This window comes from Cyprinus carpio, chromosome A1 (assembly GCF_018340385.1).
Source record: "Cyprinus carpio isolate SPL01 chromosome A1, ASM1834038v1, whole genome shotgun sequence".
NCBI lineage: Eukaryota > Metazoa > Chordata > Actinopteri > Cypriniformes > Cyprinidae > Cyprinus > Cyprinus carpio.
In genome coordinates this window covers 14,210,603-14,227,806 of record NC_056572.1, presented here as the reverse complement: position 1 = coordinate 14,227,806, position 17,204 = coordinate 14,210,603, and the positions used below count along the sequence as shown (strand labels likewise).

The following is a 17,204-nucleotide window of genomic DNA, read 5'->3' as shown; positions in this document are numbered from 1 at the left end:
CTCGGTTGCACAAAATCATAAAAAAATTGCCTCGGATACTCACCCCTGGAGAAGCAAGACTGGTAGGACGAGAAACTTTCGAAGATGCTGTTCGAGGCCATTGCGAGCGGCTGCTGCTTCTCCTCTTCGTCCGAATCCAACGCTTCCAACTTGATCTGCTCCCGAATTTTGAAGGGCTCCCGGCTTTGCCCTGCAAAGGGGAAAAATACACCCATGATGACATGCTAGAGGTTAAGCTCAAACGCCCTCCACGTTCCACCCCCTAAATCCGACCCCAAACACACCCTGAAACCCATGGTCGCCTTGCGCTGGTCCAGCGAGGCGGTTCTGTCCTTGGATTCTGTGCATGGTTCACAGACACGGGAGATTGCGATCGGCGGTCAGCCTGTGGTTGACTGATGCTTACCCTTGTGCAAAAGAGCAGGAGCGCAAACTAGTCACTGTGGGGTTTTTTTTTTTCGGCGATTTGGCTGATTCACACACTGACATCAACACGTATTCTCCCTCCCCCTCTCGCATTTGAGTCCCTCTTGTCTATCTTTATCTCACTGTTTTCTAGTGCCTAGAGAGCCGTGACCGGTGGCAGACTTGGTTTGTGGTTGTGGCGGCCCACAGAAAGCTTCTCCCTTAGTCTGACAACAAGTTTAACCGTTCCCCACAAGTGGGGGGAAAAACAGCATCCAAGCACCATTGGGCCATTTAGGTCACATGTTCTAGCGAATTTAATTCTGTTTTTTTTTTTCTGCACAGGTTTTGTTCTGCATTATCTGGCATTCGGGCCAGTCTATCAAACCTCCACCTGTCCGCATTTGCTTGAAAAGGAGGAAATAGATGTGGTCTGTTTCAATTGTAAGAGCGTGTGAGTGGAACAGAGGGGGTTGAAAGTGAGTAGGTTAGAACGCAGCAGCGTTTAACAGTCGATGCATGTGTGTGTGTGTGTCAGAGTTTGTGTACTAGAGTTAAGCAAGTCGCGCTGCATAAGTTAAAGCATGCAAATCTGTCTCCAACAGAGGACACAATTAGTTCTGTGTCTCAGATGCCATAAAGGCACTGCAGATCGTCAAAATTTACATGATGCCTTTTGTATCTGTCTCATCTGCTGGTTCTGCAAGACAAACAGAAAATAAAATACAGTATTTACTCACGATAATCTCGTACATTGTGACAACTTGTGTGGTATAAAAATTTCAGTGTCCAATCAGAATTATGTATAAAAATATCACATAGAATATACAAAGACATTTAAGCCATCATGAATGTCATTGCCTTAAAAACAGAATATTCTGAGAAAATATCATACCAGTGACATTTATATTCTTTTAAGTGTAATTCAAATAATTTTAGGGGTTAAATATTTTTACTTTTAGCATTTGACATGGAACTAAAGTGAAGATTTAATATCATATTTGATGTGTTTCATGTTGCATGGTGCCTTGAGCCTGCAAGATAAACAGAAAATAAAGTATTTACTCACAATAAACTCATACATTGTGAACACTTGTTTAGGCTAAAAATTTCAGCATCCAATCAGAATAATGTTTAGAAATATCACATACTCTATGAAAAGACATTTAAGCCACAATAAATATCAATGCATGGGGGGGTATTCTGAGAATATATCTAAGACCATTTCTTTGCAGATGCTGCGTTGTTTGATTTATTTGTTGTCTAATGCAATAATGCAACAATCTGTAAGTGTGACTCAAGTGTACAAATAATGTATTTACTGACAATAAAATCGCATCTTTTTTTTAAAGATACCACTGTGTTGATATCTTGATGTCTAATGCAGTGACAGTCATATTGTGTAACTCAAGTAAATACTTTCAGTCTTAGCGATGTTAGTGAAAATAAAATGTCATATTTGAATGCAGATTTTCAAGAAGTTATTTTAAAAGTGAATTGCATAAACATTTCCCTTTGTAAAATGCTTTGCATTATCAGGCTGCGAATGATTGCATTATCTGCTTCAAATTGTAGACTTCATTATGCAGTTTGCAGATTGTTTGGCGTCTTCTGTATTTTAATCTGTTGATTCTCCGTGACAGTATAAGAGTGTTTACCAACAATTAACTCCATAATATCCACATTTTACTGACATGCAAATTCAATAATATTTAAAATACAAAATATTTTTCTTGTCCAAACTGATTGCATTACCTGGATGAAATCAAACATCATGTGTTTTGCATGTCAGGTGTCAACATAATTGCAGGCCTCATTACAGTCTCACCTGCTCTTAATGAAGGCATTGCATAACATGTCCAAGTGGGTCATGATATCACACAAGAGTCCTACCCATCACACAACTGATTAGGACGTTTCATTTTGTCTAAAGAACACCATGCTCACATAACGTAAAAGGTCCCCTGCAACCCTCAAGCCTCTATTATCTGGCAGCCACACACCTGCGTCCACCTCCAGCTTTAGACGCCCCAAATTGGCACATGTGCACCTGCATCACGCCTCCAGCACATGCCAAACACACCCACACCTGTGTCCTGGCTCTCCTCTCAACCGTTTGGACGGGAGGTTTGGGAGTGGTGGGCGGAGTGCTTTAGGTGGTATCGGCATGGCTCGAATTGAAGGGGATGTGGGAGGATGGTATCCCCCTGGTGGAAAAAAAAATAACAAAAAGCATCTCCTCTGTGAAACCATCATCCCCCTAAACCATCCCATTTAGATTAATAATGTTTTTTTTTTTTTTTAAACTTATCATTTTTAAATGTTCCAATTCTCTACTTATGATAATTCACAAACTATATCATGGATATTAGCTAATTGACCAGAACTCAGTACTGTAACAAGCTGCGTACAAGCTGAAGCAGGGTTATCGTCAATTTTTCTCGCAAAATGGTTCAAACTCAACTTTTGAAGTTCTTTAAAAAGAAGACAACAGAAGGTTATTTTTCCTTGATTAAAATCTAAAGACAATCCCCTATCATAATGTCATTTTGCTGTATGTGTGACTGTTAGGTACTGAGGAGAGCTGACATTAACGTGTATGTCACCGACATAAACAAAAAAGCATTCACTGCACGATGAAGCCCATTCGAGTGCATTTGCAATGCCCTTAAAAAATATCCATGTATGAGTTTTTATGTTTTTATATTCATTGCACAAGCAATGTACTTTTTTGAATATCACCAAATGTGCGCAAGCATAAATATGCTAATAATTTTATACAATAGTAGAGAACACAGTGTTTCATTCCTTGAATGAATCCGTTTTTGAACGAATCAAGTGATCCAGTGATTCAACGGTCCATTCACTTGTTTTATTTCTAATTGAATTGAATTGAATTGAATTGAATCAGCCATTTTAAACCAATCGTTTGATTTGAATTATTAAATAAATTATTTATTAAAACAGGGACTTGCTGCCACCTACTGGCGGTTTTATTGGCATCTTTATTTATCCATGACAGTCCTAAACCAGCCAGCACAAAAACATATTTATCAAAATATTGTTTAATTGGCAGTATTGACCAAAAGTATTGACCAAAAGTATCCTCCATTTAAGGCCCCAGACGGAGAAAAAAAAGAAGAAAAAAAAAGCTTAAAAATAATAGTTTGTTTAAAGGGGTCATATGATGCTATTTCTACTTTTCCTTACTCTTTGGAGTGTTACAAACTTTTGATGCATAAAGAAGATCTGTAAAGTTGCAAAGACTAAATTCTCAAACCCAAAGAGATTTATCAAAGTTAAGAGTCAACCACTCCCCCCTAAAACGGCTCATTCTAACACACCCCCACATGTCTATGTCACGATGTGGGAAGATTTGCATAACGCCGACCAAATGTTAACGCAAAGAAAGAAGGCATAACTTTTATTCTCGCTGTTGCCGCCGGCGCCATATTGTGGAGACGCTGTGTTTCGTTGTGAAAGCGAAGCTACTTTTTTGGCCTTCCAAAAGAGGACACAACTAGAAATCAGTGGTTAAGTTGTATTTCAACACTGTTCCAGAACAGTTCAACCCAAATATTCAGATGTGTGCAGCACATTTTACGGAGGACGAGGACTGTTTCCTGAACCCAGTAGCCTACAATGCCGTTGTCTGTTTCTATAAAGTGGGGTGTTTCCTGATTTGAGTGGACTGTATTGCAGTTGTGTGTTTCTGTATGTTAGTGTGATTTTCATATTTGAAGGATTTGTCTGTGATTATTGAAACGCAAGTTTTAAGCAGTGTAGATTAGAGCTTGTTGTTTGTCATTTCTCCAATCACAAATGCAGATGTGGTTTACGCAGAGCGATACACTACGTAACGCATAAAAACACAGTATAAGTCATTATAATCAGTAATTATGTTCCCACTGTCGTGCCGGGACACATGGCATCACAGTGTGGTAAGCAACATAACATTTCCGTCACACGCTTGAGGCATTCGGCCAATCACAATGCACTGGATAGCAGGCCAATCAGCACACACACTGTTTTTCAGAATGGTTTTTCGACACGTTTCAGAAAGGCGTGGCACAGAGGAGAAACAATAATATACAGTATGTGGAAAATAATGGTTTTTGAACCTTAAACCACAGAAACATATTGCATTACACCAAATACACCAAATAATGTTCTTTTTAGCTACGTCATATGACCGTTTTAATAAGGCTTATTTTTCATTAAATAAAAAACATTTTTAGACAAATTTAGTAATCATTGTGTAAAATTAGCTACAGGACAGTTCTAAAAAAAAGCTGAAGCATTATTTATTTTTTTTTTCAGATGATAATTGGTTATATAATGCAATAATAAGAGTTTTACAGACTGATTTCATTAGAGGACTTTTTGGACAAATTTACTAAACAGGGCAAGTTAGCTTGAGAGCCCAATCCCATAAAACCACCGACAAGAGTGGAAAGTTGCACTGATCTACTGATATACAGATACAGTCAGCTCATTTCCATAATGACCAACACAATCTACCAAGAGCACTGCAAACATGTGCATAAACTATACTAACACATACATTAATGGGTTTTTGGATGTTAAATAAAGGTACAAATCTCAGTAAACTGACTTACACAAACCTTAATAAATCACGTTGCATGATTTATTTAAACACTCTCCTCCTATAAGTTTTCCAACTGAAAGGAAAACTCTTACAAATGCATATGCAATAAAGTCAGCTGCAAAGAGAACTTTCCACACCTTTTCATGGGTAATTTTTCACTGCGTGTATTTAGTAAATCCTGATAGTGGTTTTGTAAGGCTGAAAGGGGATTTGCTCTGGTGCAAGCAGTTAGTACATCTGATTCCAGACCTAGAACCAATACAGAGGTCTGAAGAACATGAATTATGATGTCAAGAACTGAAATTGGTTCTTGAGCAGGGGACGGAATTATGTTTAACTAATTAATTGATATGACCATACTTGCACAGTAAATTGTTTGAAGTTTATTATTAAAGTTTAGTATTAAAGTTAAAGGTTTTTACAGAGGGGATTTTGTCTTACAAAGGGCCTAATCTTACCTTAGACCCGCCCTGTATGAGCTGTCATCAGTCTGCCATTGCTTCAACACTGGAGCAGATGTAGACAAGAATGTCTCCTAAGTGATTGAGGTGTTCTGTTGTTGGATGTAATAATGAACATTGCAGTCGTGATTTACTCCTGACATCTGAGCCGCTGAAGATGCAGTGGATTACATTTGTTTCTGAAGGGAATGCGCCCCCGATCTACCTAAATGTGTCTATGTTTGCGTGAATCATTAGTGGTCCAGCTTCACCAACAGAAAAATTAAGTATACAGTTTTTTTCTTTTTTTAATCTTTGCAAATCGCCTTTCCTAATAATGTGCAAATTAGCAAGTTTCACGATGAATGCGGCTAAAGTAAACAGTCCCTCAGAGAGCGGCTCGGAAGAGAGGGGCGGGGTCAGCAGAGCTCATTAACATTTAAAGGAAAATGCTACAAAACGGCTTGCTCTAAAAAGAGCTGTTTTTGACAGGGTGAAAAAGGTGGGTTTTTTATACTACCATTGAGAAATTTTAACCAAACTATGTTACAGACTTTTCACTAAGACCCTAAAGAATCATATCGATTTGTGGAAAATGGGCATCCGATGACCCCTTTAAGCAGAAAATGACAGGCTTTGGTGTTACTGTATTTGAGTATATGGCACTTCTTACCGAAGACTTGCTGATCACCTCAGCTGTCTTTTTGCCCAGACTGCAGAATACTGTAATAATTATAATAAGCACACACTATTTATTCAACATCGCTTTTGATGCTACTGATGCTGTAAATATAAAATTAAAAACTAAGATAGTTGAGTCGATTTTGTAGAGTTTCTGCTGAAACTTCACTTCATTCACTGTTTACATTAATAATTATTACAGCAATTACAACTGTGCCACCTCAGAGGACTTGTGAACATTCCTAGTAGTATTATATATTATGTGTTATGTTGTAATGCTTAATAATTTAAATAACCCAATAAAATCATTAAACATTCTACCTTTGGGGTTTTAAGCAAGTTGGAAATTATCCTAACTTTAAGATGTGATTATCAATGATTTTTTTTAGAACATTCTTTTCAGGAATTCAAACTTCTTCAGTTTTTGTCTTTAGAACATCCTTAAAAAATGTTTCTGGTATACAAAATATTCTATAGACAGAATATAAAGAATCTTCAACATGCTTAAATGGTTGTTCAATTCAGGGATCTTCTATTGTTATAACCTCAAAAAAAAACATGTATTATAACTTTTTTTTTCTTGATTGGGGCTGTCTGTCTATCTCTCTTTTTCTTTTTTCTTTTCTTCTTTTTTTGATATCTGGGACACACAGCTGTCCTACACACAAGTCGCCTGCTGTGTTCCCACGGCAACACATCATGCTGCATCCTGCATAGTCACATCCCTGAGAAAAACACTCATTGCTTCACTGGCCGAAAACATTCCTGCGTGTCCATCCATGGAGTACTAAAATCACAGACCAGAAAGAAAAAAATTTAAAAGAGTAAATAAGTCTTAAATGGAACATAACATACTTAACTTCTAAACTAAATAATGCTTGCATGATTAAATTAAAGAAAAAATAATTTATTCATTCCTTATTCCTATCTCTACAAAAAAAACATGTTAGAGATTTTTAAGTAAAGGATATTTCTCACAACTACTTTTATGCCTGTGCAGGTGAATAGGGAAAAAAAAAAAATAATAGTTATCACCTTACTTACCAAGTTGATTGATTACATTGATAATTGCAAAAAAAAATTTGTATTACAAGTTTTCTAAAATGTTATATTTAAATATGCGAATGAGGCATTATTTAATGAAAGTTTAAGTAATTTGCATAAATTTCTAGTACAAAAATCTGAACACTGGATGAAGTCAGTTTCAAAATTCTTGTTGAATTTTTTTGACATACTAGAGTCAAATGTTTTTTACAGAAGGAATTCTGGGTATCACTTTTTGTCACTCCATAATTCAGAAAATACTTTGAACAGCTAGAAAACAATATATTTTCACCATTTTTTGGGGAATAAAATGTTGCATATAATAAAGAAAATTATATATGAACAAATCCCTCTGTAAAAACCTTCAGAATATAGACAGGAATAAATATGTTAAGTTCGGTGTGTGTAAGTGCCACTGAAGTGGAGATTTATGGCTCAGAGTTGGAGAAAAAAACTAATTTTGAGAAAACCGCCCTTTAAAAATATGTATTGTAATTGAAATCTATTGACACAAATAGATAAAGTGCTATAAAAGAAACACTTAACACTGTGTTTTGGATGTTTTCTTTCCATAAGTCTGAAAAAAAACTTTATGAAAAGCCAAAAATCCCAAAATCTAGATATTGACAGGTGCATGAAAAAACTCTGTTTTTGCCTGCAGTGTCTCCCCTTAAAGCAGACATAACACACACAGTTTCTGCCAATGTTAATCTTGAGAACCCATAGAGTAGTATTCCATCCTTCATATCTCTGAAGAGTCTTTGGTTTTATCAGATTTATAAAAGACAGATACAGCTTTACGCTTCTCTTCAAAAACAGTCAAGCTCCTGGAGGTGTGCCATGGGTGGAGCTAAAGAGTCACGAGCACACAACATTTTTGCATAGCGATCGTCTGCAAGCTGTGACATTGACATAAAACGGGGGCAAAACACTTATAAACTCAAATTAACAATGGCTAATGAATTAACAAATGAAGCATGTTGATGGGCTGCTCTTGCTCTGGGTCTGCTTGATGTGTGCGCACTCTTCTGGGAGAAGTGCAACTTTATGACGTCATACAGGGCCATACTCTAAAAAATCTTTCTGAAACTTAGACGAACCCTGAAGGAGAGTATTTGGCACAGAAATACTCCATCATACATCCAATTTTTGTTTTTTTTTTAGACTTTGGTCATGTAAGTCAGAATGCATGGAAAGCATTAGACCTCTCCTTTAAGGGATAAAAACAGGGACTTTCCTTGCATATTTCGTTCTGTAGATCGTCTCTGTGGATAAAGATTCCACTAAAGATATTTTTTTAATCTCCCATTTAAGATAATGAATATAATAATGAGTCACTGCAGGCCAGGAGTCCAGCAACTGGAGAAGAGGAAAGGAAAAAATGTGAGTTGTGTTTGCATGTGCGAAAGTCATGGCCTAATGGTTAGAGAATTTGACTCCTAACCCTAAGGTTGTGGGTTCGAGTCTCGGGCTGGCAATACCACGACTGAGGTGCCCATTGAGCAAGGCACCGAACCCCCAACTGCTCTCTGGGCACCGCAGCATACAGGTCCTTCTCAAAAAATTAGCATATTGTGAAAAAGTTCATTATTTTCCATAATGTAATGATAAAAATTAAACTTTCATATATTTTAGATTAATTGCACACCAACTGAAATATTTCAGGTCTTTTATTGTTTTAATACTGATTATTTTGGCATACAGCTCATGAAAACCCTAATGAAAATCTCAAAAAATTAGCATATTTCATCCGACCAATAAAAGAAAAGTGTTTTTTTAATACAAAAAAAGTCAACCTTCAAATAATTATGTTCAGTTATGCACTCAATACTTGGTCGGGAATCCTTTTGCAGAAATGACTGCTTCAATGCGGCGTGGCATGGAGGCAATCAGCCTGTGGCACTGCTGAGGTGTTATGGAGGCCCAGGATGCTTCGATAGCGGCCTTAAGCTCATCCAGAGTGTTGGGTCTTGCGTCTCTCAACTTTCTCTTCACAATATCCCACAGATTCTCTATGGGGTTCAGGTCAGGAGAGTTGGCAGGCCAATTGAGCACAGTAATACCATGGTCAGTAAACCATTTACCAGTGGTTTTGGCACTGTGAGCAGGGTGCCAGGTCGTGCTGAAAAACGAAATCTTCATCTCCATAAAGCTTTTCAGCAGATGGAAGCATGAAGTGCTCCAAAATCTCCTGATAGCTAGCTGCATTGACCCTGCCCTTGATAAACACAGGGGACCAACACCAGCAGCTGACATGGCACCCCAGACCATCACTGACTGTGGGTACTTGACACTGGACTTCAGGCATTTTGGCATTTCCTTCTCCCCAGTCTTCCTCCAGACTCTGGCACCTTGATTTCCGAATGACATGCAAAATTTGCTTTCATCCGAAAAAAGTACTTTGGACCACTGAGCAACAGTCCAGTGCTGCTTCTCTGTAGCCCAGGTCAGGCGCTTCTGCCGCTGTTTCTGGTTCAAAAGCACACGCCTGTGCACGGTGGCTCTGGATGTTTCTACTCCAGACTAAGTCCACTGCTTCCGCAGGTCCCCCAAGGTCTGGAATCGGTCCTTCTCCACAATCTTCCTCAGGGTCCGGTCACCTCTTCTCATTGTGCAGCGTTTTTTGCCACACTTTTCCCTTCCCACAGACTTCCCACTGAGGTGCCTTGATACAGCACTCTGGGAACAGCCTATTCGTTCAGAAATTTCTTTCTGTGTCTTACCCTCTCGCTTGAGGGTGTCAATGATGGCCTTCTGGACAGCAGTCAGGTCGGCAGTCTTACCCATGATTGCGGTTTTGAGTAATGAATAAGGCTGGGAGTTTTTAAAAGCCTCAGGAATCTTTTGCAGGTGTTTAGAGTTAATTAGTTGATTCAGATGATTAGGTTAATAGCTCGTTTAGAGAACCTTTTCATGATATGCTAATTTTTTGAGATAGGAATTTTGGGTTTTCATGAGCTGTATGCCAAAATCATCAGTATTAAAACAATAAAAGACCTGAAATATTTCATTTGGTGTGCAATGAATCTAAAATATATGAAAGTTTAATTTTTATCATTACATTATGGAAAATAATGAACTTTTTCACAATATGCTAATTTTTTGAGAAGGACCTGTAAATGGCTGCCCATTGCTCCGGGTGTGTGTTCACGGTGTGTGTGTGTTCACTACTGTGTGTGTGCACATTGAATGGGTTAAATGCAGAGAACGAATTCTGAGTATGGGTCACCATACTTGGCTGTTTGTCACGTCACTTCACTTCTTCACTTCAAAAGCCTGTGTTACAGATGGCAGGACACTTCAACAAACGTTTCCATTTGCTCTCCAGGTGATATCAGTGTAGTTTAGGAGAAACAAGTCATTACAGAGACATTAAAGAGGTTTTTCTCTCCTTCAGGGGAGGGAATGAGGCAGTGAGGGAAGTGGAGAGCTAGGCATGTATGCAGAGATCCTCCAAACACCTGCTGACATTCCCACTGCTGGAGGAGGATGAGTCAGGACACAAACAGCATCCCAGACAGACAGAACAGCAAACTGTGAGAATTCCCCTCCCGAATGACCTCTGTTCCTGTCAGTCCAACACCCGCATTATACTCACAAACCTCCCACTGCACTTTCACATAATGCAGACTAACAATTTGGCTCTGGTACAGCACTGACAACAAACCACTGCTGGATAAAAAAATCACTATGGGCTGGATAATCAATGATAAGTTTGCCAAAAATTATTTATTTTAATTTTTTTTAACATTATGCAGGTAAATGCCTTTACTGTTTTTTTTTGGTCAATTTAATGCTTCCTTGCTGAATAAAAGTATTAATTTCTTTAAAAAAACAATCCTGACGGTACTGCACATGTGCTAAAACTAGCATTCATTAAACACAAAGCGATATTCCACTTAAAAGTCACATTTTTTATGTCTTAATGTCTTTTTTTTTTCAGAATCAGTCATTAATGACTGACTTAAGTGTTTAAATCCTTTGTTATATGGAAGCCTGTTTCTGCCACAGGATTTAAAAAATAAATGCACCATTTTATCTCATAATTCAAACTTTTTTTCTAGCAATTCTGAGAAAAAAAAAAGTTAAGGGTTAGGGTTAGGGTTAGAGTCAACCAAAGTTGACGTCCTTTTAATATTTTTTATTCAATGGCAGAAATGGCTTTCATGCTTTTGGGCCACTGTACGTATGTGTATGTCTTTAGAGCTGCAGGGGGTCGATTCTGTGACCAATTACGTAAGCTTAAGCCGAGTTCACACTATAGGAGTTTTAGGCTGATTTATCCCCTCCCAAGAATCAGAGAAAAAAATCTTGTTGAGAACCTTGGTCGGTTCCGATGTTCAGCGAGGATTATCTGGTACGGCCAAGCAAACACTGTGCAATTTCAGCAACATTTTTGTTAAATACCTGTTAACACTATACAGTCCGTTCGTTGAGCTGCAACTTGAACTTAAACTGCTCACCCTATACATGCAAAATAAACATGCACGTCAAAAGACGCACAACAAAGCTGACTCAAAAAAAAAAGAGTTGTAAGAGTTAGTATGCCGGAGCTGCTGTACAAGCCCGTTGGATTGTAGATGGACAATACTGCTTTGTGGAAGTTTTGCAATAGCATGACTGTCTGAATAATGTTTCGAAAACGTACCACAACTGTAAGGACACAGAGAAGCGCTGTGGTGAAAACACCTCAGTTTTGAATGTACCGGGTGAGTGTAGAAAGCTGCTAGCATGCTAGCTGACATGTAAACATTAGTTAAAATTACATGTGAGATGGTATGTGAGATTACATGTGAGATTACATTATAATCTTGAGTATATCTTGTAGTGTGTGATGCGCCATGATTTTCAAATCTTGTAGTGTGTGCATGTTTAAGATTTGACCAGATTTCCAGTTTCATATTCAACCAGATTTCCTAATTGGTTAGAATTTTAAAACTCCTGTAGTCTGAGCCGGGCTATAATAAGATGAACAACAAGTGAGGGTGTGTTCGAGCAAACATGTCAATGAAAGATTAAAGTCAGAGAAACAGTGCATATCTTTCTGTATGCAAGCACTACGGTAATGTTCATAACTGTCATTGTTTGGCAGTCGGCCCAGTGGCCAGTGAAACATGAAACCAGGTGAAGAAACCAAAGAAAGCAGAAAGCCTGCACTTTGTGTTCATAACAAAGACAACGGCAGCACTTTGATCCCCAAACACTCCATGAGTCACTGAGACCCCCGGGACACAACAGCATTTCTGGCCATTGACCCATCAACATATAATCATCAAACACACATGCGTTTCTCACCCACACAGTCCAGTTCATTCCTGAAAGGAAGGATGATATCATTATATGAGGCATTTAACCCAGACGGGATTGTGAAAGCAGGCATTCTCTGCTGCAAGAACACAATACATCTGACATCAAAACACTCCTAATGAATGAAGCTTTCTTTTGTATCAGAGACAGTATGTGGGTGAATCTCCTTAAACCTGTCGAGAACATGTCTAGGCTATATTTACAGCAAAATTAATAAATACTTAAATAAATATATAAATGAAAAGTATTTATTTTAAAAAAAATAATAATTATAATAAAATAATTCCATTTAAAATGATAATATTTATTTTTATTTACTTATTTATTTGCATACAGAAAAATTATGTATTTGCATGAACAAAAATTGCATAATGCACACAAATTATGTAAAACAAACACATTACTGTAAAGCAAAAACAAACTGGACACAAATATGATAATTAACCATCTATAAACAAATGAATGAATTAATATATATATATTAATTCATTTAATAAGGTTTCTTTTAATTATTTAGTTGAACCAATTTGCAGTTGTAAAACGCTGTAAAAGAGAAATGAGAGAACTGACTGAAAACAAACAATAAAAACTGCATTTGACAAATATCCTTTAAATTAGTGTTATTAATGTTAAAAATATATGCGTGATTGCTTTAATTAATCATTTAAATAAAATGAATGCTAACTGAAATAAAATATGTATTTTTATATTTTATTTTAGTTCAATTTCATTTAAAGATGAAGTATCGTGTATGAAGAAAATTACTACGACTAAAACCGAAATAAAATTTTATAAAAACTTTTTAAATACTAAGCATATTTAAGAAAACAAATAAATAAATAAAAACAACAATTGTTTTTAAATTACAATGAAAAAAGAAAATATTCAAATAAAACCTGATGCAAAATATTAATAAATACTATAATATCATTTTAATGATAGTAAAATAACACTTCTTTAAACTGATTCATTGCGACAATTTTTTTTTTAATGAATCGATTCAGAAATGAATCTGATTTCCCAAAACTATGATTCAGTATCTGAGATGCACACAGATGGAAATGTGCAGACATCAGTAGAAGCAGAGAACCTATTTAACTTGCATTTAATTAGCATTTGACTGTATTTACTTATGCATGTTCCTGGTCTCATTCTGACTGATTCATCAGTTATTCCTAAGAAAGTTTCATTTCAACAAAATTAAACTTCTTCCACCCCTGAATCAACTTTCAGTGCAATCGGCCATCACACTTACATATTAAGACCACTTATCACCTTATTTTCTTTTCAAATACTGCAGTTTCTGTCTGAAATATGTCACATTATGAAAGTTAAACTTTATCCTCACATTTCAGAATAGCAGATCTCTTTATGACACAAGTTTACCCTGAAATGGCATACACACACACACAAATACCTCCACTACGCTGTCATGTTTGCCATGACAAACACAGCACAGACGTTGTGTGATATGCATTTTATCTGTCTAACGTCTGCTGAATGATGTCGGCAATGAGCAATCATTGAGCCACGCTGAAGCAGATGTGTGTGATGAGACACCAGTTAACAGGACTGGCATTTGGCTTAAAGAGAAACCAGCGACTGTCTCTCAAATATCTGAAATGGTCACATGCTGGTGTTTTGAAACTGAACCAAGGCCTTGAAACACAGATGACAGTGTGTGTGTTTGTCACAGAGGGTGTTTTGACTGTGATTATGGCTGTAAAAATGTAGTTAATGTCTGTTTGACGGTGCGTGTTAGATCACCAATTGAGAGTGCGCTCAAGTTTCTCTGAGTGTACGTGAGGGACGATGCTAAATCGAGACGCTCACAGACAGATGTGAATGTTTTCACACACATTTCTCATCATTCCAGTAAATGTATTTGGCAGACGACTCACCCCACACTCCCTACAAAACACACACACACACACACACACACACACACACACACACACACACACACACACACACACACACACAAAGGAAACATTCGCTTAACCTTCAGTATGGGAGAGACTTGAACAACTGGTCTGATTTAGTCCTACTTTACAAAAAAAGTACCAAAGAGCACCATGGTATTACCATGATTTCATGAACACGCACCACAGTAACACAATATTATTCTTCAAGGATGCAAGTTCATGAATCATTAATCATTGAAAAACTGTTGCTGATTAACTACTATTGATTAAATTAGTGTTCTAAAGTTTGGGGACGATACTATGTTAAAATATTTTTGAAAAAGTCTCTTCTGCTCAAGGTTGCATTTGTTTGATCAAAAATAAAGAAAAAAAAAACAGTAATATTGTGAAATATTTTTATAATTTAAAATAACTTCTACAAAGTATGATTCATTTATATTGATTTATTAATACTCATATATGAAATATTTATGAAAATGCAGTTGTTATGAAAGCTTGTTTCTGTTCATAGGATAAAAAGTAATGTAAAAATGTAAAAAGTAAATTTTATGACTTATCACCTTTTAGACTTTTTTTCTTACAATTCTGACATGCCAGATAAACTCAGCAGTGAGAGATAACATTCTGAATTGTGATAAACTCAGAATTGCAAGATATAAACTCATATTTTTTTAAGAAGAAAAGTCAGAGTTATGATTATGAGTTTTTTTTTTTTTTAATAAAAATACATGTGGTTGTTATGAAAGCTAGTTTCCGCCATGGGATAACAAAATAACAAATGTTAATGTGACACTTTATCATACAATTCAGATATAAACTCAGAATTTCACGATATAAATGCAGAATTGTGAAATACAAACTGCTACAAAAGAAAATTGCTGTGTGGTTGCTACAGGGTGTTGCTGCTTACCTAAAACAATAGAGTTAAGTTTCTATGACATCAGGGATGAACTGCAGTGGAACATGTGGTTCCATTTACCCTCGCTCATATCTATATCCCTATATTCACTTCAATATGACTTAAAAAACAATAAATAACTTCAAAAAGTATCCAATTTACTCACAGCTTACAGCTAATGAGACCAATAATATCTGAGAAATGCATTGTGCTTCTATCTAAGTTAAACTGAATTTATCTTTATGATCAATTCACACCCACCCTATCTTCTGCTCATCGCTGCATACAGCCCCACAACAGCCGACAATAATTAATGGACTGAGCGTTATCGATGGCGTTTAATCTGCTAATTAGTCGAGTATAGGAGGTAAACGGCATGACAGAGGGTTCTGACCCCTCGTTTGCATGTCAGCCCATCAGAGCCTTAAAATCACTGTGAGCAGCTTTACACAGCCATGCATGAACTACTGCAAGTACACACAGCACTGAATAAATAAGAAAAATAAAGTTTACATATGACAAGTAAAGGAAACTTTCAAAATTTTAACAACAGGGTTTTATTGCTCAAAAAGGGAAAATTATCACAATGCTTGTTTTTTTCTTGTGGTTATGAGAACTTTTAAATGGAATTTATTTATTATTATTAAATGTTAAAAGCATACCTGAGAAGCAAAAGTCTCCATTTAATTCCATCTAAAAGAAACAACTACTAGAAATATATATTTGGACTATTTTGTTAATTCATATTTTTGCAATGCCCTGTCATATGTTTCTATACGTGATTCACCAGTTTAGAAAGGGAAAGAACACAGTTTTTACCTCCATTTTTGATGGAGTTCCTAACGTGTCCTTAGCTGTCATAAAAGAATTGTACTTATATGACCGCCATCAATTCGTAGCAGTGAATGAAGAGGTATCATATCGATCACAAGTGCAGTATGGAGTACCTCAAGGCTCAGTACTAGGGCCATTACTCTTTACGCTTTACATGTTACCCTTGGGAAATATCATCAGGAAACACGGTGTGAGCTTTCACTTTTATACTGATGATACCCAGCTCTATATTTCTTCGTGGCCCGGCAAAACATACCAATTTGAAAAATTTACGGAATGCATAGTCGATATAAAAAACTGGATGACGAGTAACTTCTTACTGCTAAATTCTGAAAAAACAGAGGTGTTAATTATAGGACCTAAAAGCTCTGCATGTAATAACGCTGTCTAAGACTTGATGGCTGCTCTGTCAATTCTTCGTCATCAGTTAGGAACCTAGGTGTGCTATTTGATAGCAAATTTTCCTTAGAAAGCCACGTTTCTAGCATTTGTAAAACTGCATTTTTCCATCTCAAAAAATATATCTAAATTACGGCCTATTCTCTCAATGTCAAATGCAGAAATGTTAATCCATGCGTTTATGAACTCAAGGTTAGATTATTGTAATGCTTTATTGGGTGGTTGTTCTGCACGCTTAGTAAACAAACTCCAGTTAGACCAAAATGCAGCAGCTAGAGTTCTTACTAGAACCAGGAAGTATGATCATATTTGCCCGGTTCTGTCAACACTGCACTGGCTCCCTATCAAACATCGTATAGATTTTAAAATCTTGCTTATTACTTATAAAGCCCTGAATGGTTTAGCACCACAGTATTTGAACGAGCTCTTGTTACGTACATTATAGTCCTCCACGTCCGCTCCGTTCTCAAAACTCTGGCAATTTGATAATACCTAGAATATCAAAGTCAACTGCGGGCGGCAGATCCTTTTCCTATTTAGCGGCCAAACTCTGGAATAACCTACCTTACATTGTTCGGGAGTCAGACACATACTTGCAGTTTAAATCTAGATTAAAGACCCATCTCTTTAACCTGGCTTACACATAGCACACTAATACGCTT

The 17,204-nt window shown here is 36.8% G+C and overlaps 1 protein-coding gene across 6 annotated transcripts in view; it reads right to left on the bottom strand.

Annotated features, from left to right (window-relative positions):
- LOC109071062 (runt-related transcription factor 1-like) overlaps window positions 1-2,426 on the bottom strand; it is a 56,597-nt gene extending 54,171 nt beyond the window's left edge. Inside the window, exons 1-4 of one of the 6 annotated variants that reach the window (XM_042747086.1) lie at window positions 2,234-2,424; window positions 1,301-1,439; window positions 285-1,105; window positions 44-190 (exon numbers count right to left, since the gene is read on the bottom strand). In XM_042747086.1, the coding sequence (XP_042603020.1) occupies window positions 44-190; window positions 285-348 (211 nt within the window). In that variant the 5' untranslated portion in view covers window positions 349-1,105; window positions 1,301-1,439; window positions 2,234-2,424. The other 5 variants (XM_042747022.1, XM_042747296.1, XM_042747212.1 and 2 more) reach the window with 5 other exon arrangements.
- Window positions 2,427-17,204: the final 14,778 nt, after the last annotated feature.